The following is a 25,387-nucleotide window of genomic DNA, read 5'->3' on the forward strand; positions in this document are numbered from 1 at the left end:
ACCCATGCACAAAGATCAATGGCCTTGTATAGGACATAGCATGTCGATATTACACTCCTAATCGGATCCCTTTTCTAGTTATCTGAACTAGCTAACATTTAGAACTGATAAGAGTATATTTAAAACCTTTGAACTCTATCAGACCATGTCAACCACAGACAAATGTAGCAGATTCCAGATCACAAAAGGATTATCTAAAAAATATACCTTACCATAGGTTGCAAATGTTCTTCTCTGTTGTTCAAACATGAAATCATTAATGTGTGCTGGTTCTGTATATCCAGAAAGCATATTCCTAGGTGCAGCCATCTGCTGAGTCCTAAATGGATTCACCGGCCCAAACTGCATTAAAAATAAAGGCCATTTCACACGCAACTCTTTACTTACATGCATATGTGTATCCATGCATTTATAACATTTTCATTCTGCTCTTCTTCTAAGGCTCTCAGAGGAATAAAAGTGATTCTCTTCCTGCCCATTTTATCCTTAACAAACATGAGATGTAGTGACTGGCTGGCCCAAGGTCACTCAGTGAGCTGCACAACTAGCTGGGCTTTTTAACCTAGGGCTCAACAACTGTAGTCTAATCCAGTCTTCACCAAACCTGATGACCTCCAAATGTTGCTGGACTACAACTCCCATCAGCCTCAGGCAATGGTGATGCACGATGGGAGTTGTAATCCAAAACACTTGGAAGACACTAGGTTGGAGAAGGCTGTCCTGATGACAACATCCACTGTGATCCATCCTACTAGCTTTCTGTTTTAAAGCCTTTGCATACAAGTTGACCAGCAAAACAAATGAGTGGCTAGCACATTTTCCGTAATTAAACAGAGCAAGTGGGCACCATGGATGGGAACTGAGCTTGGCGGCGTTGCCTGTTATCGCTGAAATGGCTCTGGGGGCTAGGTGGGGAGTGTGGTCCAGCAGGTTGGCCATGGGAGAGCCATTTGGAGCCCCTGGGATCCTTGGACAATGCCTGACTTGTCCAACTGCTGGCACCTCATAAATCAGCTACTGTAAAGTGTAGTATAACCCACAGAGAACCTAAAATAATGAATACCATACTTTTCGCTCCATAGGGCGCACCTAGTTTTTAGGGGGGCAGGGGAGAAAAAAAATTATTTCCCCCCCCCAAGCCCCAGAGAGCAAAGAAGGCAAGACAGTGAGCGGGATCCATCCCACTGGCTGTCTTGGCTTCCTCTTTAGTCACGCGCAACCTCTCCAGCCAGGAGAGGATGAGCGTGACTTCGTTTTTAGCCACGGGGCTGGGGCGGGGGAAGCCCAAGCTTCCCCCGACCCCAGCCCCCAGAACAGGTCCAGGAGCAGCAGCAAGATTGCGCGCAACCTCGCTGCCGCTCTCGGAGCTTGCGGGACTGGGGATGGGGGAAGCCCGAGCTTCCCCCGACCCCAGAACAGGCTGCTATCCGCAAGCCTTTGGAGCCCGGCGGGAACTCCCGCTGCACTCAGAAAGCTTGTGGATAGCTGCCTGAAGCCCAGGGAGCGTAGCGGGAATTGGCGCTGCACTCCCCGGGCTTCAGGCTTCAGGCTGCTATCCGCAAGCCTTTGGAGCCCGGCGGGAACTCCCGCCGCGCTCAGAAGGCTTACAGATAGCTGCCTGAAGCCTGGAGAGCGAGAGGGGTCGGTGCGCACCGACCCCTCTTGCTCTTCAGGCTTCAGCGAAAGCCTGCATTCGCTCCATAGGACGCACACACATTTCCCCTTCATTTTTGGAGGGGGAAAACTGCGTCCTATAGAGCGAAAAATACGGTAAGTCCACAACCATCAGAAAAGTAATGTTGCGCCACATTTGCAAAATCTAATCAGATTCCTTCCATACATTATTTGCTATTTCTCAAGGGTTAAGAGGAGCAAACCCATTTCTATTTATTGAAGCATTCCCATACACTCTCATGCTTTTAATACAAGTTGAAACTTCATAATCAGTATTTAAACCTAAACCGTGACTAAGTTTTATAAAAGAATAAATAAACAGAAAATTAGTGTACATATTAACATCCTTTGCTTCAGATGAGCTTTTCCATGGGGAATGGAAACTACACTTACTGATTGGCTAAACCTAGGAAAACTGCCTCAAGCTTACACAAATAACTTACAGCTTTGGACAGCGACAATTTCAAGATTTTGACAGCTGCATGTATTAAAACTAACTATATTGTATTTTTATACTGGTTGCATTTCCCCGGAGGTGTTTTTCCATGAGGAATATTCGATTTCAAGATTAAATTGTTTTTATAGTCCATTTATTTGACAGCTTTTATATAGTAAATATTATTTTCCAACCTCCCCCCCCCCATGCTGTACTGGAGTTAGATTTTATTATGCGCACTCATTTAAAGCGTATTTCTTTTTAAGATTTGTGAAGATTTTTTAAAAGGGTAGCTTACTACAATGCTTTCTACATTCTCAGCTGCTGCTATGATAAATACTGCTAATGTAGAAGATAAGGGTAGATCCAGATTATATTTTTGAAACTGTGCAAACTCAGAAAAACAAACAACATGCAAAAATAATAAAGCACAGATCTTACATGGTGTCAGATTAGGGTACATTTTAGTGTACCCATGATTTGAACGCATGATACTTTGGGATACAGAGAGGGACAAGTGACCCTTCTATCTGACAAATCATGAAACATATGAATTGTCTGAGCATTTAGTAGAAATAACTTGCGTTGCATATGGCCATCTACTATGAATCAGACTGTCAGAATTTTACCCTGGCTTCCGCTCGTGTATACAGATATGACAATTCATCAGAGAGAGAGAGAGAGAGGCTAGATGCAGTATACCTACCAACTGTGTGATTCCACAAATGGGGGGGAGGGGAGAAAGAAACAACATAACCCCTTGGCTAGGAGATTATAAACAGTGAATGTTTTTCTTTTACTCGTCTTTTACATGGTTTTCTTTTACTCGTCTAATATTCCCCGGTCTGAACATGATATATCCTAAGCATTTCAACCGAACATGGAAATGAACTTTGAGTGTGCAATTCCATGATTTTTGCCCGATGAGCATACCTGTTTGCAACTTTAAGTGGCCTCATTATGGAAATTTAAAAACGATGACTTTTAAAAAGATGTTCACAAGGACACCTGACTTCTACTTTTTTTTATTTACTACCCTGCAATTTTTACTTTTGTGTGTGCAAATTATTGCTTTATTACGAGAAGAAACTACCTATGCCACATTTTAAGTACTTAATTTAAAAGTTTAAATATAATGTCATTACATATTTTGATGTATACATGTACAAAATGAAAGCCAAGTTTGCTTGGCCTCAAATCAAGATTTATAGAAATACCTGTAGAATTTAGTATTATTCCTAATTTAAAAGGAGTGTTTTTTAAACAGGAACGATTTAATAGTTCACAGGGTATTCCTTGAAGAAAGTTAGCCAATATTGTTCCAACTTACTGATATTTTTAACAAAAGTTAGTTTGCTTACCTCAGGTGCAAACATGGTGTCATAGGTTGGGTTGAACTGAACTTCCTTTGTAGTTGGATCAAGGTGAACTCCCGTTTCCACATCTTCCTAGAAAATGCAATCATATTTTAATAGAAACCATTTTCTGACAGCACATCATAGGGAATAAGCTGATTCTACCAAGTAGCAACATACACTACTTTTAATACCATGTTTTTACTTTTCACTCTGAAGCACTAAATGCTAATCACATTTGCTTCTGATGTGGTACTGTCCACACACTGAGGAAGTATCCTGTGGATAAATTGCTGAGACTGTAACTTCTTGGGGTGGGGGAGAAAATGAAAACATTAAGAAAATGCTTATACTTCCAAATACAGAAATGCCCATTTACCTTTTCTGGCAATACAGCTCACTACAGCTCCCCTTTAGTCTTGTACAGTGGTACCTTGGTTCTCAAACATCATGATACTCAAACAACTTGGAACCCAAACACTGCAAACCCGTAAGTAAATGTTACGGTTTGCCAACTTTTTTTGGAAGTCGAACATGCTCCGTTTTGAGTGTTATGCTTCTGATTTGAGTTCCACATTTCCATTTTGAGTTTTATGCTGAGGTCTGTCTGTTTTTGCTATTTATTTTGCGTTTTTGTATTTGTGGTGCTTTTTTGTTTTGTTTTTGTGGCTGTGTGGAACCCAGTTCAGCTACTGATTGATTGATTGATTGTGTGACTGGGGTACATTGTTTATTGGTTTCATTTTACGGATCAATGGTCTCGTTAGATAGTAAAATTCATGTTAAACTGCTGTTTTACTGGTTGTTTTTAAAAGTCTGGAACGGATTAATCCATTTTGCATTACTTTCTATGGGAAAGCGCATCTTGGTTTTGGAACGGACTTCCAGAATGGATTATGTTTGAGAACCAGGGTACCACTGTAATACAAAATCAGCCATGAAGGGGATTGCCTTCTGCACAAATTCCAAACCTACCACAACACAGCCAACTCATACTTGTTCCAGTTCATGCAATAATGCAGTCCAATGAAATTTATGAGCAACTGATCCACATGAATATTCACAACTTATAAATGAAAAATTGACTATTTTCATGTCACAAAGTTACCATTGAATTAGTGACAATATACCTGTTTGTCTGTTTCTTGTTACCAGGCTACTCTGCTTTATTAATTGCAGCTATTCAGTTCAAAGTGTATAATATGGAAATGGGGCCGCATACATCAGCTACCCCAGCTTATTTCCCCAAGGAGTTAAATCCTATAACAAAAATATTAATGACAAATACAATCTGTCCCCTCCTCCATTAAAAGTAACCAAGGAATGAAATGTCACAATCACACAAAACACTTTACTCAGTTGCTTAACTGCTTTTATCAACTAAGACATTTTCCCAAACATTAAATCTCCATGTAGTTCAAAATCATTGGGTTCCACAGCAAGGTATGCAATGTTCTGCTTGCACATGGGGGGGGGTTTAAGCTACCTCCTCCCAGTGGCAACCCCTGTGCCCTCTGGTGTAGGACTCCATATGGTAAAAGTGGCTGCTGCTGAAAGGATTTCCCTTCAGCATAGCCACTTATCATGCATTTTAGACAATGGCTAGAATTTATAGAGGAACAGTTTGCCATGTGACAAAGGTGGTTATGTTACTAAAGCAGTAGTCAAAAAGTCACTGGACTAGTTGCGAGCTCTTTTTGATGCTGACCAATATTCTTTCTGCCCACAGTCTACAGAATTGCATGACTATTTCCACATGACCACCAGCACTTTGGAGTAAAGTTCCTTGAACTGCAGTCCCTGCATGTTGCATAGCAACCTGCTTTTAAAATGCAGGCGAGTTGCCAAAGCTGTTTGAAACATAAAGCACAGGAATCTACAGGCCACTGTGCATGCACACAGCTGAGTAAGACTAAAGTCACTCTCTGGACTGCATACATTTGTTTTCTCCAGTCTTAACATGCCTCAAGTTTTCCACAAAGGACCTGCTTTTGCCCCTGTAAATTTCCCCTAAATCTGTTTTCCCCTGTCAGCATCTTTCTCGACCTGTGAAACCAAGAACTAAATGTGCAATTCAGATGTGGAAGTGAACCAACACATACCACAAATTGAGAAAATTAGGTTAGGCTAGGCCTAGCACATCAGTGGAAAGAGCCATCAGGCTTGATACTTACAACTGAGTGAGAAGAAACACAAGATGAGCATTTTGACATTGCCATGTTTTCAAACCATGCTTAAGGTATTGAAATGCAACACAGTTAATTAAAGGGAAAAACAATGTGCTTAGGTGTCATGTCTGCACAGGAATAGAGATGGTATGGGGAGCCTTTTTAAAGCCAAAGGCTGCATTCTCTTGGGATACGTGGTCGAGGCAGTGGTGGGAACCTAAGAACGGGGGCCAAATGTGACACTTCAGGCCTTTCTATCTGGCCTTGGGGACACTGGCCAGGTTAGATCCCACTCCCTCAGTCAGAAGGGAATGTGGTCCCTAGACTGAAAAGAGTTCCCCACCCCTGGGTCAAGGGCTTGGGGGAGCAGTGGTTGAAGGGCCACTTACCAATAGTAAGCAGAAATGGGCAAAACACCCATTTTCTTTGTCTCTGCCATACTTTTTCCTCTCTTTTAATCCACCCCACCACATGCTTTCCTTCTATCCACCCCAACCACAATTCATTTACAGTGGTACCTCTGGTTATGTACTTAATTCGTTCTGGAGGTGCATTCTTAACCTGAAACTGTTCTTAACCTGAAGCACCCCTTTAGCTAGTGGGGCTCCTGCTGCTGCCGCGCCTCCAGAGCACGATTTCTGTTCTCATCCTGAAGCAAAGTTCTTAACCCAAGGTACTATTTCTGGGTTAGCGGAGTCTGTAACCTGAAGCATATGTAACCTGAAGCATATGTAACCCGAGGTACCACTGTACTTTCTTTCTATTCAGCTTTCCTCGTTGCTGGATGGGGTTATAGGTTTCTATTTCCCTTAGCCCAGCACAGAAGGAATGCAGGCTGCTAATACCCAAACAGAGTGATCTGTTTCTCCACTGGCAGCTCAATTTTCCTTCCATGCTAGGCGAAGAAGAAGAAAGAAAATATTTCTCTGAGTCCAGCATGAAAAATGCAGCAGGAGGAAGCAACAGCAGCAGCTTGCAACAATTTACTGTGAAGCAGAGGCAGATGGAACAGGGCTGATGAAGGAAAAACTGTGGGCTGGATGGAAAGGCCCCACAGACCAGAGGTTCCCACTCCCTGATTGCAGGATACAGGGAAAGACAGACAGTATTTTTTGTGTAGCTCTCTAAAGGAGAAAAGAATGCGTCTTTCAAAATAGAATATCATGCACTGTATATTATTGCTAAAGCTGGTGGCTTTCAAAGAACTCTTCATAAGAAGTTTGCTTACAAATGGTCAAGCTGTACAGAGGTTTAAGCACCAGACTTTTCTACAGTTGAGAATAGCAAGATTAGGGACAGCCTCTGTTTGAAACAATCTGAATAACCTACTAGGGGCTGAGTCTTTAGTGTGGCAGACCCTGCCCTGTCGACAGAGGTTCAGCAGCAGTAATCCCTGGTTTCTAGGCACTCAGACTGGCCTTTCAAACCTGAGATTCTTTGCCAACTAGGCCTGGGCGATATATCACCCAGGTTTGGTATGTTGGCTTCACTCAGCAGTATATCGCTGGTGAAACCACCACTGCTCCTGAGTCCCTCTGCTAGCAACATCTTCTAGCAGTTCCTTCCTCCAACGGCACTGCTAGCACTGTCTCGCGGGCAGAAGCCAATGCAGCTTGTTTTATCAACATTGGAGTACATTGGCCAACTGCGATGTTTGGCTGGCGATACACTGCGATGTTGCCCAGCCCTATTGCCAACCATTGCTTTTACTATAATGCTATGTTTTAAGATTGTATACTGCCTTGTGATATCTTATATGAAAATGTGGTTTATAAATATTTCAGTAAATAAAGTAGGCATATTATAGGTAAAGGTAAAGGTACCCCTGCCCGTACGGGCCAGTCTTGCCAGACTCTGGGGTTGTGCGCCCATCTCACTCAAGAGGCCAGCGCTGTCCGAAGACACTTCCGGGTCACGTGGCCAGCGTGACATCGCTGCTCTGGCGAGCCAGAGCTGCACACGGAAACGCCGTTTACCTTCCCGCTAGAAAGCGGTCCCTATTTATCTACTTGCACCCGAGGGTGCTTTCGAACTGCTAGGTTGGCAGGCGCTGGGACCGAACAACGGGAGCGCACCCCGCCGCGGGGATTCGAACTGCCGACCTTTCGATCGGCAAGCCCTAGGCGCTGAGGCTTTAACCCACAGCGCCACCCGCGTCCCTTAGGCATATTATAAAGTACCTGTATTCCTCAATTTACTACTATTGCCAATTAAAAAACGCTACAGTCCAAAGTACAGTAGTACCTCTAGTTGCGGACATGATCTGTTCCGGGGTGCCATTCACACCCCGAAAAGTCCAAAACTAAAGCGTCGCTTCTGCGATAGAGCACTTCTGCGCACGCGTGTGGGGCAAAATCCAGAAGTATACACTACCGGGTTTGCCACGTTCGCAAGCCAAAAAGATGCAACATGAACCTAACGCAACATGAAGTATGACTATATGCCCTCCTTTAACAAAAGGGTTACAAAAGATAGAAGACACCAGTTCAGTGAGCTACTTTGCATAATGCATCATCTAATCAGTGACTTGCAATCCAAAACAGTAAGTGTGTCTCACTAACTTTGCCTATTAAAAATGATGTACACACAGCATTCCACAGTATGTCCTCCAATGGTGGTGTAGATGCACTGCCTGACTTCATTCTTTTCAAAGCAGCCTCTTCCCAACTGAGTTGCTTGTAATGGCAACAGCTACTGGTATATTCACAAACCTCCACTTTGCACCCCGTACTCTAACTGGAAAGAGTTACACTAACAGCAGTTAATTTTTTCAGAAGACACCACAACAGAATTGTATGGAGTAGTACAATTATGTGACAAATGTGGTTCACACACTCCAATTCTATGCTATGGGTTTGAGGCTACCGTACTTTTAAAAAATATTAAAATCTATTTTGATGGATCTCAAATTCTATTACATGAAATGCATTAATTCTTGAGTAACAGTGAAGATACTTTTTGCTATTAAGGAAACTAGACAATTATGCAACTATTCTAGCTGTCAGTAACTAATGTAGATTCAGAAATCGAAAGCACCCCACATTTAATTAAGGGAACATATGAAATTCTCTCCTTGCTGAAATGTCACAAATCCATAATTTTATCTCATTCCTCTTTCCTGTTAAAATTATTTCACTAAGAGAACAGACTGTGACATGAACAATTCTCACAAGGACAATTATAGCTATTCCAGTTCTATTGTACTGTTAGCTCAACTTCTAACTTCAAAACCACACAATGCATTCACCATTCTATCTGAACCTGGGATCTTTGAAATTGAAGCACAGTAGTATTAATCCAGCTTTCACTTACAAGGCTCCCTGCATTCACCATTTTCAACAAGCAAATCTATTTTTTTGCACAGATGACTTCCTGCTAATCCAGACAAGTTTATCTGGATCTGTCTCTGAAATATGTTCAGAACCATGATGTTTCAACCTCTTTGGTACTGCTTTGAAGGGGGAAAAGTGTAGGTCACATCACTATGTGTGATTTTGGAAGAGTACGTTCCAAAATTTCAAGTAGAATAGTGATCATTTTGCAATAGATTAAAAAAGGAGCAGGGGAAATTAGCACAAACGTGGATGTCTTTCAATATATTATTTACAACATTGTATGGCTAGCATGCACGGAGTAACACCTCTGAAAATTTGCCATATTATAGAAGATTAGTCTTTTTAGCCATCTTTGGGGGACTCATGCATATATCTAACTCCTTGCTTTGCAAATTCTTCCTGCTTCTGTACCACACATTTCTAAACATTAGGTTTTAAAAAAAAAAATCACACATACCAGAAGAAGTCAAAACAGGCTGACAGAATAATCCAGCATTTATGGAACATGAAGAATATACTGCAGCTCTTTAATTAAACATTAATATGACAAAAGTGAAATTAGAAAGCGCTGTCTGCTGGATTTGTCTTCTTTCATTACATACCATTCTCAAAGATAAACACAACACCTTGAAGGCATTGTTCAAGCTTTAAATCAAGAGAAAAATGACTGAATGGGTACATGGGACTGCCTTTGAAGATGATTCAGAAGCTGCAGCTAATGCAGTATGGTGTAGTCTGTCTCCCTGCAGCAAAGGCAGCCAATGTGGTGCTCTCCAGATGTTGACTGACTATAACTGACCATTGGCCATGCTGGCCGCGGCTGATGGCAGTTGCAGTCCACAACTTTTGGCCGACACCAGGTGTTGTCCGCATGCTTTCAATCCTAATCCAAATAGCTGGTGGTCACCTCTAAAGATGCAAATGATCCAGCTCCTTGTACTCTAAGGAGTACCTTCTAACATATGTATCTTGCCATGTGGTGTAGTGGTTAAGAGCGGTGGACTCGTAATCTGGTGAACAGGGTTCGCGTCCCCGCTCCTCTACATGCAGCTGCCGGGTGACCTTGGGCCAGTCACACTTCTCTGAAGTCTCTCACTCACCTCAGAGAGTGTTTGTTGTGGGGGAGGAAGGGAAAAGGAGATTGTTAGCCACTTTGAGACTCCTTAGGGTAGTGATAAAGTGGGGTATCAAATCCAAACTACTCCTCTTCTTCATGCTCATAAAATTGTGAGATGACGTCCTACTCTGCCCCACCCTTCACAGCAGTGAGGAACGGGCTTTCTTCATAGTGATCCCATGCTATGCAATGGTCTCCCTAGCTGAGTACATCGGAGCCCCTCGTGGATTTCATTGCACACAAATCCGGCAGGGAAGGCAGCATAAGAAAGGCCCTTCTCCTTTCCAGCACAACTCACATTAAAATACTTTATGCATAATTAAAATTATGTGAAATCACCAGGAATTTAACAAGGCATTTTTTTGTTATTGTGCACTGCAATGTTTGTTACTATGCTATGTATTTTTGTGTTTTTATATTGTAGACTGCCTTGTGATCCTTGGCAGAAGGGTAGTATAGTATGAGGAACTTTCCTACCTTCCCTCCCAGTCTCTCCACCTCCGGCTTTGTTTGCTGCTGATCTGCTTTGAAAAGTTCAAAGAGTTCAGTACTTTTCAATGTGGGGAACAGACTCCCATGAGATATGACGGACTCTTCTCCTTTGGAGGTTTTTAAGGAAAGGTTGGATGACCACCTGTCATGGATGCTTTAGATGAGATTCCTGCATTGCAGGGGGTTGGACTAGATAAGCCTTAAAGGTAAAGGTAAAGGGACCCCTGACCACTAGGTCCAGTTGTGACCTGACCAACTCTGGGGTTGCGGCGCTCATCTCGCTTTATTGGCCGAGGGAGCCGGCATACAGCTTCCGGGTCATGTGGCCAGCATGACTAAGCCGCTTCTGGCAAACCAGAGCAGCGCACAGAAACGCCGTTTACCTTCCCGCCAGAGCGGTCCCTATTTATCTACTTGCACTTTGACGTGCTTTCGAACTGCTAAGTTGGTAGGAGCAGGGACCAAGCAACGGGAACTCAACCCATCACGGGGATTCGAACCGCCAACCTTCTGATCGGCAAGTCCTAGGCTCTGTGGTTTAACCCACAGCGCAACCCGCGTCCCTGTAGATAAACCTTGGGTCCCTTTAAACTCTAAGGTTCTTTGATTCTAATGCAGACCTCTGAAGATGGGCAGGAGGGGAGAAGAGAAGAATGCAGAAGCTTTGCAGGTGGCTAAGAGATATTCACGAGCACAGCAGAACCTACGAGTGCCACTTGTGCACCAGCGATGAACTAGAGGACGGCCTTTTCCCAGCACAAAGCTATCATTGGAAAAATGAGGCTGCATTATAGTTTAGACAACTGAAGAAGGGAAGCAGGGAATCCCATATATCCACTTCTATGCTTGCAACGCCAAGAGAGTACTTCAGTGCAAATCCCTATTTCTGGCAGAGATTAGTGCAAACATACAGTGGAGCCATAGAATTGGAAGGTATGACGAAATGCAAAAGCCTGTAATGCAAAAGCCTTTTTACCAACGTGGGGGTTGAACCCATGACCCTGAGATTAAGAGTCTCACACTCTACCAATTGAGCTATCCCATGTTAACTACTATTGCCTGAACTTTTATTTCAAACCATTTAGTCCACAATAAATGCAATGTGTCTCTTCCCCTACCCATCCAAAACCTTCGAAAAGAGTGACCACATACTCTTTTCACTCTCCCAGAAGCCCCAACCTGCAAATCACAAAAGATGCTTAGCTCATTTTATCTATTTGTTAATTAGGAAAATGAAAGAAGGGGGGTGTTCTATTGTTTTTTGAGATCCTCCAGCTGCCCCAAGGAATAAGAGGTCCCACACTCCTCAATCTGAGAAGAGGTTTAGGAAGCCCTATCCAGACATCCAAATTTATCTTGATTTCTCTTTTCCTGTGAGCCACTCTCATTGGTCTAATCATGACTTCTTGACCCTTGCACTCAGAAAACTGTATCTGCCCCTTTTGAGCATTCCTTTTTTGCAAGATCAACATCTTTGCAACTAGAACTGTCATTTGAAACCAGGCTGCTTGATTCTTGTTTGGTCTCCATATCTGAGGTGTGCAGCAAGCATTTTTTTTAATGATATAATCACTAGAACAGGAATGAGCTTTTTTCCCTTTTCTTTACAAGAAATGCACCCTCTTGGAGGGTGTGGGGTTGTATGCTGCCACTGAGAGTGGGGCCAGAACCACCCCCACACTGTTTTTCTCTTAAAATGATCATCACTCCTCCCTGTTTCTCTCCCTCCTTTTTTCTCTCCTGAATTTTCAAGGCACAGAGAGAAAGAACAGTGTGGGCGGTGATAATCTTAAGAGAGAAAGGAAGTGTGGGCTGTTGACAATCTTAACTTTGCTTTCTTGCTACCTGCATAGGACCACAGATTGCCCACCATTGCTCAAGAATATTACACAACATAATGTTATTCTATTAATGAATTATGGCAGAGAAAGAAATATATAGTATTGGTTTTAGCCTTCAAACAAAAGCTATTGTTTAGTACATTGTAGAGAACTCTTGACACATCTACTTGCTTAAGAGTTTACCCTATCTATTTTCAGGGGTGCCCAAAGTTTTGGGGCCTAGGAGAACATTTTAAAAGCTAAGAAAATGCCATGGGCACTGCACAATACCCATTACATAGAAGAAAATCTGGAATGACTCAGAACTGGGCCCTCCTACAAGCAACACACCTATTCCTACCCTCCTGCTGAATTAAAGCTGGCAAAAATGCATGCAATTCCTCAAAGAATAAGCAACACTCACAATCAAACAATGAAACAAAACATCACACTCAATTTACGGAGTAACTGTGGTCATATGGGAATTTAGAAGTGAATTTCTGGAATACTATACTACAACTTCTTGTCAAACACCTGATGCAGCATGCTAGCATAGTAGGAGCAACAAAAGGGGTACATTGGAAATGTTTTCTAAGTTCAACACATTTCAAGTCAGTGAATTTTTCATGGATACCACAAAGGCTGTATAGAAAGTAAGAATTTGAAAAACGTATTATAAAAACTTTAAAATATATTGACATTAAAATAATGTGTAGAATAACACAGCCTCAGAATTTATTTTAATCTACTTTTGCAAACAATGCCAGAGTTTGGAAAAGTCTACCAAACATATTATTTCTACATAGACACCAGGTCCTGCCCATGGACAGCTACAATTCTAGGAGGGATTTTCTGTGTGTGTGTGTGTGTGTGTGTGTGTGCGCGCGCACGCGCGCACGCACACACACAATATGTATCTATATAGCTCTATACGCATACATATATATAAGCAAACAGGACAACCAAACAAAACAGATGTAATGACTACATTCACATGTCACAGCAAACAATAGCTAATGCTTAACTGTAAATGTGCAGGAAGCTCCCGATTTATCCTTCTGGTAGCACAAGTGAAAGCAACAATGACATGTGGCTTAGCATTGTAGCCAAACTAGAAGTTATGGTTTGTTTCACTCCAAGCAAGTCACACATGAAGCCAAACAATGCTCTTCCCAAGATGTGCAAATAGGGCCATTCTTGTGAAAAACAGGGTGACAGTCAACTCAGTTTTTCTAAAAGTAGATCCATTGAAATTAATCAAACTTAAGTAAATTGAATAAATTTCAGTGTATCTAAGTAAAATTTAACTGAAAAGTATCCATAGCTACTATGTGGAATCTTAATCAATGCACTGCAACAAAAAGAATTATTCCAAATTGCTCTCTGATTAGTATCATGAATATAACAATCTTAAAATGGGAAGGTATTCTTCTCTACTACGATGATGAAGTACACTAAAAAAGCTAAAAAAAAACTTGCATTACTTAATTAGAATCATACAACCTAAACAATTGCAACACTGCTCATAATAAATCTTCTTTACTATGAATTAACCATTGGAAATCAGACTTCTGCCTCTATACAAGTTTCATAATCAGAAGCAAACATTTGTGTTATGCAATTTAAATCCAAGGGTTGTCTGCTTCCTAAAAAGTATGTACCTTTCCTGTTGGACACAGGATTGAACTACTTATGTACATTTCTTGGCTGTTCATTGCCTTTTGGCAGTGAAAATTTATAGCCGATGCTTACAAGATAAATTATTAGATTCTGTAGGAAACAACCACCACCAAATTGCTGAACACTGTTCAAAACTAGCACCAAAGGAAACATTGCAGGATTTTACCTATACAAAAGATGTTGGAGCAGTTAGTAGATTACAGTGGGGGTAAAAGAAAGGGCTGAGATAAGCAAGAGCAGGAAGACTAAAAGGAGTCCTCACTCTCACAACCTAAAAACAGCTATATGATTTCATGAATAATTATATTGCCACAGATGTAAGAGTCTCATGTGCTTTAGACACACACAGGCATGAAAAAGAGATGGACAGGGTTATGCAGCTAGATACTGGACAACGTAAAAGGGCTTGGATCTTGTATAAGATTCCACATAGTAGCTATGGATACTTTTCAGTTAAATTTTACTTAGATACACTGAAATTTATTCAATTTACTTAAGTCTGATTTGAGCGACTGGTCCTCCAAAACTGCTTCTGGGAAGACTGCCAACTTCCTTCTCTCAAGTGGTTGACTGCTGAACTTTGGAAGAATGATGCAGCTATGGCAGAGGGAGAGAAGCAAGGAAAAGGTTGAGTCTTTTGCTTCTCTCCTGATCTGCTAGTTCAACCAGCAGCATTGCTTAAGACCTGCCATTAATTAAGACAGGCAAGAAAAGCACATCTGTAGGGGAGGTGAGAGATCCGTGTGAGGGTCTCCTTGTTTTTCACAAGGGTAGCAAAAGGAATTGCTGAGAGGATGAAGAAGAGACCAGATCTTAACAGCCCAGCCTAATAACCATTCTCAGTTTTATTTCATGCCCAGTCCTGGTCCATACTAGCATTTCACTTCTCAGAAGGACTTTGGAATTGCGATGAGTAGTACAGAGAAAATGATGACACAGTGTGTGACAGCTAAGAAAAGACAAATTCCATATTAAGGTGTCTGAAGAAGTGTGCATGCACATGAAAGTGCATACCAATAACAAACTTAGTTGGTCTCTAAGGTGCTAATGGAAGAAATTTTTTTTATTTTGTTTCCATATTAAGGATCATTACAAAAGGAATTGAAAGCAAACTGCCAATATGATGTCTATATACTACCTCATGGATCAGAAGCACTATGCCTCTGAATATCAATTGCTGGGGAACACAAACAAGAGCTATTGCAATCATCATAGGGTTATTGTTGTTTTAATGGTCTTTAATCTCATGGAATTGGAGGTTACTGTGAAGCATAGATTAAAGTGGAAACAGGAGGAAGCAATTTATAGACGCCTAGCCTGTTCTACTACAACAGAATAAGCTTAAAGTTTCACATACATGAGAAAGCATTAATAAAGACAGCCTAAATGGATCCTAGCCAGATGTCAAGAATATTGTACAACAGGGCTGTCTCACCTTCTGCCATCCAGATGTAGCTGGACTCCAGCTTCTATTGGCACCAGCCAGCACAGCAATTAATCAGGGGTGTTGGGAGCTGGAGCTGAGCAACACCTGCAGGGTCACAGGTCAGCCATCTCTGCTGTACAGAATGAAGCAGGTAAGCTCCCCTTATGTATAAAGGGAGTGGAATCACACCTAGCATTAAAGCCTAGCATAACCAGAATATCAATGGTATTAGCTTAGTTCCTTAAAATTGAGCAGAGCAAATATTAGACTGGGATCCAATCAATTGAAAAGACAAGTACTGTAATGTTTTCAAGTCCCTCCACTGCAAGGTGCCTAACTGGGCAATGGTGGTTATGCCACTCAGACTCTGAGTAGGGGCAAGGGAACAAAGTTTATAAACCAAGTTTATTCACAGCAAAAGTTTGAAATATGGGTCAGACCAAGATGCAGCGGTGCAAAAATATGACACACTACCTTTTAGAGATCGCTTTCCCGTTAAGGAATACCAAATAGGCCACCCTTACCCTCTCTCAGTCAAAACACCCAAGTATTTTTGAGCCTTAAGTTTGTAAACCCCATGTCCCTTCTCCGCCTTAAGAGTTCTCCTAAAGCTTTAAAGTTTAAAGGAACAGGCAGGCTTCCAAGAGGCGAGAACTCGTCGGCCAGCACTCTCCTTCCACGGCGAGCAAGCTCTCCCTGTTGACTTTCTGCCCGTCCTGCATAGAAGTCAGAGGAATTCTTCTAGAAAAACTGGCGCCAACCCTCGTGCGCCAACGAGAAACCTTCGCGACATAGGTGACCCCCGGGGAGAATCTGCCCGGCTCGGAGCAGGATGAAATGACTTCACCTCGGGGCGAGAGAGGGAGAGCGAGGGCCAGCACCGCAGCCGCCGCTTCTGGGCGGCCTCCTCGGACCACGTACGGGCGAGGAGGCAGCGCTTCCTTGCCCCCACCCGCCCCGGGGCCCCAGGCGGGCGACTCCGGAGCAGCTCCTACCTTGACAGCCACCGCCGGGGCCGAGTCCACGACGGGCAGCAGCGCTTGCTGGGCCGGGGCAGACGAGGCGAGGTGCAGCACCGCATCCTCGTCGGCGACGGGAGCCGCCGAGTGGCCGGGCCTGCCCTCCGCTTCCGAGTCGGAATCGGAGTCCGAGACGCCGTACGAAGCGAGCGCTGCTATGGCGGCCGACATCTTAGCAGAACGGAAGTGGACCATCGGCAGGAGGGAGGAGCCACGAGGAGCACCCGGCGGGTCCTGGCAGCTGTACAAAACAGCTCCCGTTCCCTGTCGGGAATAACGCGCTGGCTCCGAGACTTTGCCCAGTTTTAAATCGCAAAATTGTTTTTAGAAAATTGCTCCAATTTTAAAAGCATCCGTCAAGAAGTCTTCGCCGTAGGTATCATTCATTCCAAGATTGGTTTTCAGATTACATGGCGTAGGACTTCCAGCAAGTATACAAATCCCAGCATGCAACCGACATGCCGACCCAGAGCCAAACATGAAAGCTTTTTCGTCGCTGAACTGGGCTGTATAAAGCGGCTCCCTGATGCACATTTATTTGGGAGAACGCTTCAGTAGGACTTCCGAGTAAATAAGCAGAGGTGCGGCAGCTGCAAGTATGTGAGAAGGAATGTTATGGCCTGCCATAAAATGGCTGAAGAGACGCAGTGCCCCATCGTTCCCCCTTCCACAAATATTCTGTGACACTTAACACTTCAGTGCTGTATTTCCCACCACCAGTAAACAAAGCTTGTTTTCTCAAGTAGCCCCAGAAGAAGTACGAAGTAATATGATTTAACATTCACGAAGCCCTAGGTTGCAACTCCACCACCTACCCAGAAGTAATCCCCACTGAATTGGACTTACTTCTGAGTAGAAATCCTATTGAAATCAGTGGGACTTGCTCCCTAGAAATGGCGCATAGGATTGCACTGCCAAGAGCCATGCAAGTTGTTTAAAAGGCTACATGTCCATTACGAGGACAAACTACGTATCGAGCAATGCATTGGCTCATTCTTGCGGCACTCAGGAGGAACCACTGCATACCAACAACCATGCGGTGTCATTTGTTTTATTATCCTGTAGCCTGCAAAGCACTTGATTTCACATTGCATTAACAAGTAGGGTGTTTTAAAGCAAACAAGCAGCTCTATATGCATGTTTACTTTTAAGTAAGCCCCACTGAAATGCAGCGCAATCATAACCACAGCTACTCAGAAGACCAATTCTTACTTCCCCGGTAAGTTGGGCTCTTGGCCCTGGGTTAGTCCCAGGTTAAGGCGGCAGGCGGCAGTCCTCTACTCACCTGCAGGTAGATTCCACGGATCTCAATGAGGCTTATTTCTGAATCGTGCATTTTAGGTGTATTATAGCCTAATCCCACGCATGCTTATTCAGAAGCAGGTCCCATTAATTTCCATAATTTACTTTTTACGTAAGTGTGCTTAGTTCACTTGCAGCCTTACTAGATAGTTAAGCCCCACTGAATTTAGTAAGACTGTCTTTCGATAAACATCCGCAAACTGCAATCCAATCCTATTTATGTTTACTCAGAAATCCGTCAGGTGTGCTGGATAAGATTGGCTCCTGAGAGTAATAGGACTGCAACCTCACTTCCTTTGGGCATCCTAGACTACAGACGTCCCATAAGCTTTAAGAAAACTTCAGTGATAAATGTTCCAGAGCCTGCGCTATCAAGTACTGGCTCCTCAGCACTTTTCGCTTCCAGTCAAACACGTCTCAAAAGGAAAATGGAGGCGGACACAAAATATATAGGATGACCCTGGGCCATGAAAAATATTTCTCTCGAATAAGCAGGGCTAAATGCTGGAAAGAATTCGTATATAAGTGCGTCGGAACATCCTCCAGCTCCGCCTCCCTTCATTCTGATTGGCTGCGACAAGCCGGCTTGAGTAAACGCCGCAATAATTCTGGTGCCTCCTCCATCATCCTCCCCCCGTCAAGAGAACAAAAGTAGCCTGTACCACCCGACATCGTGCTGGGGGGTGGCGAGGCAGGGGAGCCGGATGATGGTGGTGTCTCCCGACTCCCTTTCCAATGTGTGTCAAGGGATCTGTCGAGGACGCCAGTCAGGTGGTTGCGTAAACAACACCTCCACCTCCCCCCACCCCTTTACCATCCTCCACCCCCGTTCCAGGAGAGAGTGCTGGAGCCGGCGGAGAAGCCCCGCCTTCGAGACACACACACATACACACACGCGCGCGCCGCTGCGTGTCTATTGTGAAGCTTTGTGCGGGGGAAGCTCCGCGTTTTCTCTCCTTCGCAGTTTCTCTCTACCGGCCCCTTCTTCCCCCCTCCCCCGCCCTCACTCTCTCTCACGGATCATCTCAGCCTCCTCCTCCCCCCCCCCCGAATTCTCACGAGCGCCTGTCCGCGAGGGGGGCGGCTGTTGAGAGTTCGAACTTCAAACCCAAACGGACCCGGTTGGCACGAGCCCAACAGACACAGAAAGGGGAGGGGCTGAGCGGCGGCGGCGGCTGTGTGAAGATGTGAAGAGAAGGACGGTGCTGCTGGCTATTGCTGTGAGAACGGGCAGAGAGAGACGGTGAGTGCCCTGCTGCGGCCCCGCATTCACTGCAGTGCTCCCCCCTCCCCATTTCCCCCCTCCTCATTCCCGCCGTCGCCGCTTCTCTCTCCGACCCCCACCTTCCAGAGTGGAGGGAGAGACTTCACCTCACCGATTCCAACCCGGAGAAGGGAGGGAGCCTCCCACCTTGTCCTGCTTGCCGCCGCCTCTGCGCGGCTTACGGAGGGGAGACGCAGGCGAGTGGGTCAGGCTCTTGCAGCCTCTTCTCCCTTCCCCCTCCCTCCCTCAGGTTGGGGTATGCAGGAGCTTCCGGTCGCCTTGCTCTCCTCGCCCCCCCCCCCCCACGATGAGAGATTGGAGTTGTGGTCTCGGAAAGAAAAGGGGGTGGGGGCGAGGCGAGTCTGCTTCGGGAATCCTCCTCAAAAGGGACTGATCGTGAGGTTGGTTACTCACCGTCCCTCTATTTGAGCTGTTTCCACTCCTGTGTACGTATCTATTATTCTGAAATAAAAGAACAGCCATTTAAAAAATCCACACACACACCCAATTTCCTAACTCATCCCACCCCATCTGCCCAATTTCCAACTTCTGTCTCGTAAGATGCAAACTTGTTACTTCCTTTTTCCTGACCCATCAACCCACATTTTGACTAAGGAGTGGTTAGAAGTATGAGGGCCCCTTCTCGCCCCCCCCCTTACCTTTGAGAGTGAAGTAGGAATCTTAATCTGCATTAGTGGTTCTGAATACCAAACCAGCAGATGGTATTTATTCTCGGCTAATTAACAGAGAGCAAAAGCCTGTGATCTAGTGTAATAAGGTTTCAGTGAAAAATAGAGGAGGGGACTGGGAAATACCCTGTTAATTCATTTATTTTATTATTGTGTTTCTATCCAAATTTGGGGGCTATTTTACTCTGGCTTTAGCCCCAACATAGCTGCTGTTCAGCACATTGCTTATTTTACTCATTATCATCTTACATTTATATCATGCTTTTCTTCCATCCTGCATTCAGGGCAGTGTACATGTGATTTCCAAGTGATCATCTATCCTGGCACTGACCAGACATTAGACCTGTTCAGTTTAGGAACATAGGAAACTGCCTTATATTGAGTCAAACCATTGATCCATCTAGATCAGTAGCAATCCTCTCCAATGACTCACTGCCGCTCTCCAGGATTTCAGGCAGGGTTCTACCAGTCCTACCTGGAGATGGTGGGGACTGAACCTGGGAAATCCTGCATACAAAGCAAATGCTGTACTACTGAGCTATGGCCTTTGCCTTAGCTTCAGCAAGGTGGCAGCCTCATGTTCTTTAGATCATATAATATGAATATTGTTCTTCATATTTGCCAGACTGCTGCTATAAAGTGCAGTAAAATAATAGGGAAGTTTTTAATGTGTGATGTTTTACTGTGGTTTTATAATTTGCTGGAAGCCTCCCAGAATGGCTGGGGTAACCCAATCAGATGGGTGGCATATAATTATTATTATTATTATTATTATTATTATTATTATTATTATTACTACTGTATACAGCCAGTATAATTGAAGTGGGCAAGAAAGTAATATAGGATGGGATGAAGAGTTGCAATGCTTTTCTTCTGGACATGTAAAAGTAAGAAAGGACCTCTCTTTCTCTCTAGATGTGTTATAATAGGTGGTGCTATGAGGGATCATAACTACTTCATAAATTTTTGCCTATATGTCTTAAATCTAGCTAGAGACCTTAACTGCCTGGTAGTAGTCAAAGCATACACATGCTTCCCAAATGTATAAAATCTACTGCAAGCAATGCAAAAATGGTAGTAATCTAAAATAGTCTAAATGCCTAATTTTAAATGAAACTAAGCTTATAGTGATAGATCTGAATCAGTTCTTTCAACTGCCTTCAACTCTTTTAGCTGTTAATTTCTGACATTTTACATAATTTTGTACTAGTTTGAAATTAAAAATAGTGCAAATATGAGGTATTGAATTTGATATTTTATTTTGAGTGCTTTTAAATAATTCATGTCTATAAGAACTTTTGAAAGCCAGTGCTGGAAAATAAGGTGATAGAGGTTTTTTAATCTATAAAGCATAAAATATTTATATGAAAATAGGCTTCCTAGTAATATTTTGTTACATTTCTAGGCTTTTTCTAATCTTTTGCAGAGTCTGAGAATTGCAGAGACTAAGTGTCTGTGATGCTCTTATTTTAAAGAATTTGAAATGTGATCTACCAATATTGGATCCTGCATAATGTACTTCAGTTGCACTGAATTGCTTCTTCCTGTAAATTAGGTTTCAAAATTTAAAACTTTGTCTGGAAATAGATGTCTCAAACTGTGTATTAAAAAAAAGAGAAAACGTTTCTCAAGGGCCTATTTGCAAAAAAATTCACTGATACTACCTTTGGATCATTATACTGCAGATGTTTCATCATATGTGAAGCAAATGTAAAAATAAAGCTAAATCTAGACATTCTATAATAGATGATAAAAACCTGATTGTAGGTATGGTCAACTTAATAATAACAGCAGCAAATATATATCTATATTAGCACCCTACTGGCTTTAGGTAATAATGTAACATATTTATTTTGAACATAACAATGCACATACAGAGGTTTCTTGTTTACGAATACCAGTGTTCAAAAATATCATGCTCGGAATGTATCTTTGAAAACATTGGTCAGATACCCCATTCAGAAAACTATTTTGTTGAAGTCTCTATTGCTTTTATCCAGCAGCACTGGGCATGAGATATATAATTAAGTTGAAATGTGTGAATACAGTAGTGCACTGTTCTGCAGTAGCTTGCATTTGCTGTAAAGGCTTTCAAATATCTGTTTCTAGTTTTACCATCAGTGAGGTGCAGTATGTGTGTGTGTTTTCAGAGTGAGTCTATGAACAACATAACCAGCATTTGTATAAAACTGAGGGAAATAGATATATGTGAAGATAGCCTTGTCTGATTTAGAATGAGTCAATACAAGAGGAATATTTAGAACAGTTCAGTTATAAAAGGTGCTCTTGTTACCATTCTTGTCTCAGGAAGAGTTATTTGCTTTAGACAAGCAAATGTGTGGATTTTTAAAATGCTAGTTGTCATCTAGTATATTATTTTACAAGCTTGAAAGTTCCAAAGGTTATGTCCAGTGGCGGCTGATAATACAGGATGTGGCATATAAACTGATTGAAGGTGAATGGTAAAAGGAGGATCAGAAGCATTGTAAGTGGTTAATACTGTAAATCATTTGAAAGCACAGTGTTTCTGCTAACCATATGAAGCTAAATTATCCTACATAAGTGAATCCAATTTTCTTTTTAAGCTGCCCTGGGAGGGCTTTGCAGCATATATGTAGTTTAAATAAACAAATTGAATTTGAATACCGACTGGCATGTGTTGGTGTTCATTCCTAAGGGTTCTTCTTTAATTATCTTTTAGATGCCTAATGTAGTTGCCAGTTCTTGACTTGGTCACAGAAGATAATACCCAACTACTGTAAATCACTCTTGTAGGGCCCCCATTGAAATCACTGGATTTCAAGGAATCCATTCTGGAATATATACACAAATATTACACACCCACACCCACACCAATTATATTTGGCAATAGTTTTTTCCTCCCCATTCAGTGGGATGAAGAACTTTTAAGCACACAATATGCATGGAAAGAAATGGACATCTCATTGCAATTTGTTTTATACAGTGGAGTGCAATGCACTGGGATAAAATTTTGGAAGAAAAAGTGGGGCGGGATGATGAAAACCTGATAGAATGGTTTGAGGAAGGCTGATCTCTGTGTTTTGTTTGTGACAAGCTGTAGGTAATATGAGTGCAGTGGCTGTTAATTTATTCTTCTAAATCACATTTATGTATTGTGTACAGTCTTTTCTATACATTTCCCCCCATTTTGTACATCTTCAGTATAGATTCCATTTCCCCCGTATATTAAATCTGACCAGCCTGTTGGTTTGACATTATCTACTGGCATGTCAAACTCCAACATGAGAATCTTCAGATGAGAAAGACCTTTCTAGGCTTCTTGCTTGCTATAAAGTTTTAAAAATGGAAAACATACTAGATTACTGTAAAACATTACCACTAACTTTAGTTGTTTTATATAATGACTACATGCTAAAGAATAGCATTATGTTATACCAGGGGCATGGAACCTCCAGCCATGGGTCAGACATGGCTCCCCAGCCCTTCCTATTTGGCCTGTCAGACCAGTTTGGAAGAGCCATGCCCACCGCCCATCACCTTTCTCCTGGAGGGAGAAGCAGTTTTCATTGAATGGGAAACCACCGCTGTTTGAAAGCCCTTTTGCAGACAGCCCTGCACTGCTCCTTGAATCCCTGGTTTTCTGAGGTTTGTAGAGCAGTGCAGGGCTGTTTGCAAAAGGGCTTTCAAGCAGCCCAAGTCCTGGCAATGGGGGCTTCAAGGCACAGTATCACTTGACATCATAGTGATGTCAGGTGGTTCACTTCGCAGTTGAGTGTGGCACATTTAATTAACATATCTAATTAATATCCCACGACCAAACCAAAGTCTTAATACATATGGTAAAATAATCAACTGAAATTTTAGGGCTTAGGTATGATCTGAGATTTATGTGTATATAATTTTTTAAAAGAATTATGCATTCCATTTTGTACCAGCACTTTAACCAGAATTCCTCTGGAATAATTTTGTTTCATTGCTGGAGTTCTTCATTCTGCCCATTGTTGTGTTAGATTCTGGGGTAAATCACTGTTTACTGCTTTAGGGTACAGAAGTTAAAAAGGAGGGGAAAGCCAGTAGCTTTTTTGATTGGGTGGGGGTGTTGTACATTTTTATTTGTAGTTTACCGTCCCAGAGCCTTCTCACAGCAGCATACCAGACTTGTGTCAAGTCAGGTTCTCAGAAGTCGCTTTATACTGTCTTGGCCAAATCCCTGAGCATATTGAGTATTTTAATATTTATTCTGGCTATGTTCTTGTCTTTGTACAAGAGGAATACATTGTCTGGATTGTGTACAGGTAGTATAAATAAAATAACCTCCTTAAACATGCTAGTTTAATCAGCAGTTTTCCAGCACATATTTTACATTTGCACAATGATTTCTTGCTGTCACATGCAATTCCAAGCAGCAATAATGTCTAATGAAATTATATTTCATAATAACTGCATACAAAAGAACAGTTTTAATGGGAGGGGCATATACATTTTGAAAACCAATTATTTTTGCTGGATAGACATCAAGTTTGGTTATTCTAATTCCAAGCAAATTTATGCATTTTGAAAGAGCTCACCACCACATAAGTCCGCTTGAGAGAATACAATCTTTAACACTCCAGTTTCAATGAGATGAATGTCACTGTTGTAAAATTGGCATATGCATAGTAGCACCCCATATTTTTGGCTGAGTTGGAGCAATACTCTCAACTCCTGTCTGCATGTGTCTACTGTATCTGAGATACTCCGATTATAAAATCATAGAGTTGGAAGAGACCCTGAGAATCATCTAGTCCAATCCCCTGAAATGCAGGAATATGCAGTTGTCCTACATAGGGATTGAACCTGCAACATTGGTGTTGTCAGGACCACACTCTAACCAACTGAACTATCTACTTGGTCAATGGCATCATACCTTTATTTATTTACTTCCTAAATTTATATTTTACCTTTTCTGCCAAAGGAGGTAGGGAAGCAACTGACTCCAAGGAAGGAGGTCCTTTTGTAATACTTCCAGGCCCTTCACTCCACCATCAACCAGTACATAACCATTAAATTTTCTGATCACTATAATATAGCTATGTAATAGATATAGCTTCTGGAATAAGGTGGAATTTCTCAATGACTTCTGTCATTGCCTGAAGGTTTACAGCCAAGTTAAGACATAACTGCATTTTCAATAATACTTGTATAGGCACAAATATCTACAGGATCTACATAAAGGATTTCAAAAACTACAGTAACTTGGTTTACAAACTTAATCCGTTCCGGAAGTCCGTTCTTAAACTGAAACCGTTCTTAAACCGAGGCACGCTTTCCCTAATGAGGCCTCTTGCCGCTGGTGCCCTTCCACCATTTGGATTCCATTCTTAGATTGAGGTAAAGTTTGCAAACCGGGACACTACTTCTGGTTTTGCAGAGTTCTTAAACCAAATCGTTTGTAAACAGGGCTGTTCTTAAACCGAGGTACCACTGTACTTAAGCAAATTTAGAAATAGATACTTATTTGGCTGTGTCAGTCTAAAGAGTCAACTGAATCTAGAAAGGCTGGAATTCAAAATAGTAGTAAGGAGATTCCTCCATCAGGCAAGCATAAATTCTTGCACTAATGGCACTATCTCCATTCTCCTCCAGTGA

At 42.4% G+C, this 25,387-nt stretch overlaps 2 protein-coding genes across 6 annotated transcripts in view; one reads left to right on the plus strand and one right to left on the minus strand.

Moving 5' to 3' along the window:
• CDC40 (cell division cycle 40) overlaps window positions 1-25,387 on the minus strand; it is an 89,058-nt gene that overhangs the window by 21,382 nt on the left and 42,289 nt on the right. The window contains exons 1-3 of one of the 4 annotated variants that reach the window (XM_081905515.1): window positions 16,499-16,725; window positions 3,472-3,558; window positions 213-342 (exon numbers count right to left, since the gene is read on the minus strand). In XM_081905515.1, coding sequence (XP_081761641.1) covers window positions 213-342; window positions 3,472-3,558; window positions 16,499-16,717 — 436 coding nt within the window. In that variant the 5' untranslated portion in view covers window positions 16,718-16,725. Of the gene's footprint in view, window positions 1-212; window positions 343-3,471; window positions 3,559-15,512; window positions 15,635-16,498; window positions 16,726-17,807; window positions 17,874-25,387 lie in introns of those variants that run through there. The other 3 variants (XM_081905517.1, XM_081905518.1, XM_081905516.1) reach the window with 3 other exon arrangements.
• Window positions 18,908-25,387, plus strand: part of WASF1 (WASP family member 1) — a 44,566-nt gene continuing 38,086 nt past the window's right edge. The window contains exon 1 of one of the 2 annotated variants that reach the window (XM_081905523.1): window positions 18,908-19,067. The gene's annotated coding sequence lies outside the window, so the exon portion shown is untranslated. The remainder of the gene's footprint in view (window positions 19,068-25,387) is intronic. The other variant, XM_081905524.1, reaches the window with a different exon arrangement.

The sequence above is a fragment of the Podarcis melisellensis genome (assembly GCF_964234715.1).
Source record: "Podarcis melisellensis genome assembly, chromosome: 3".
NCBI lineage: Eukaryota > Metazoa > Chordata > Lepidosauria > Squamata > Lacertidae > Podarcis > Podarcis melisellensis.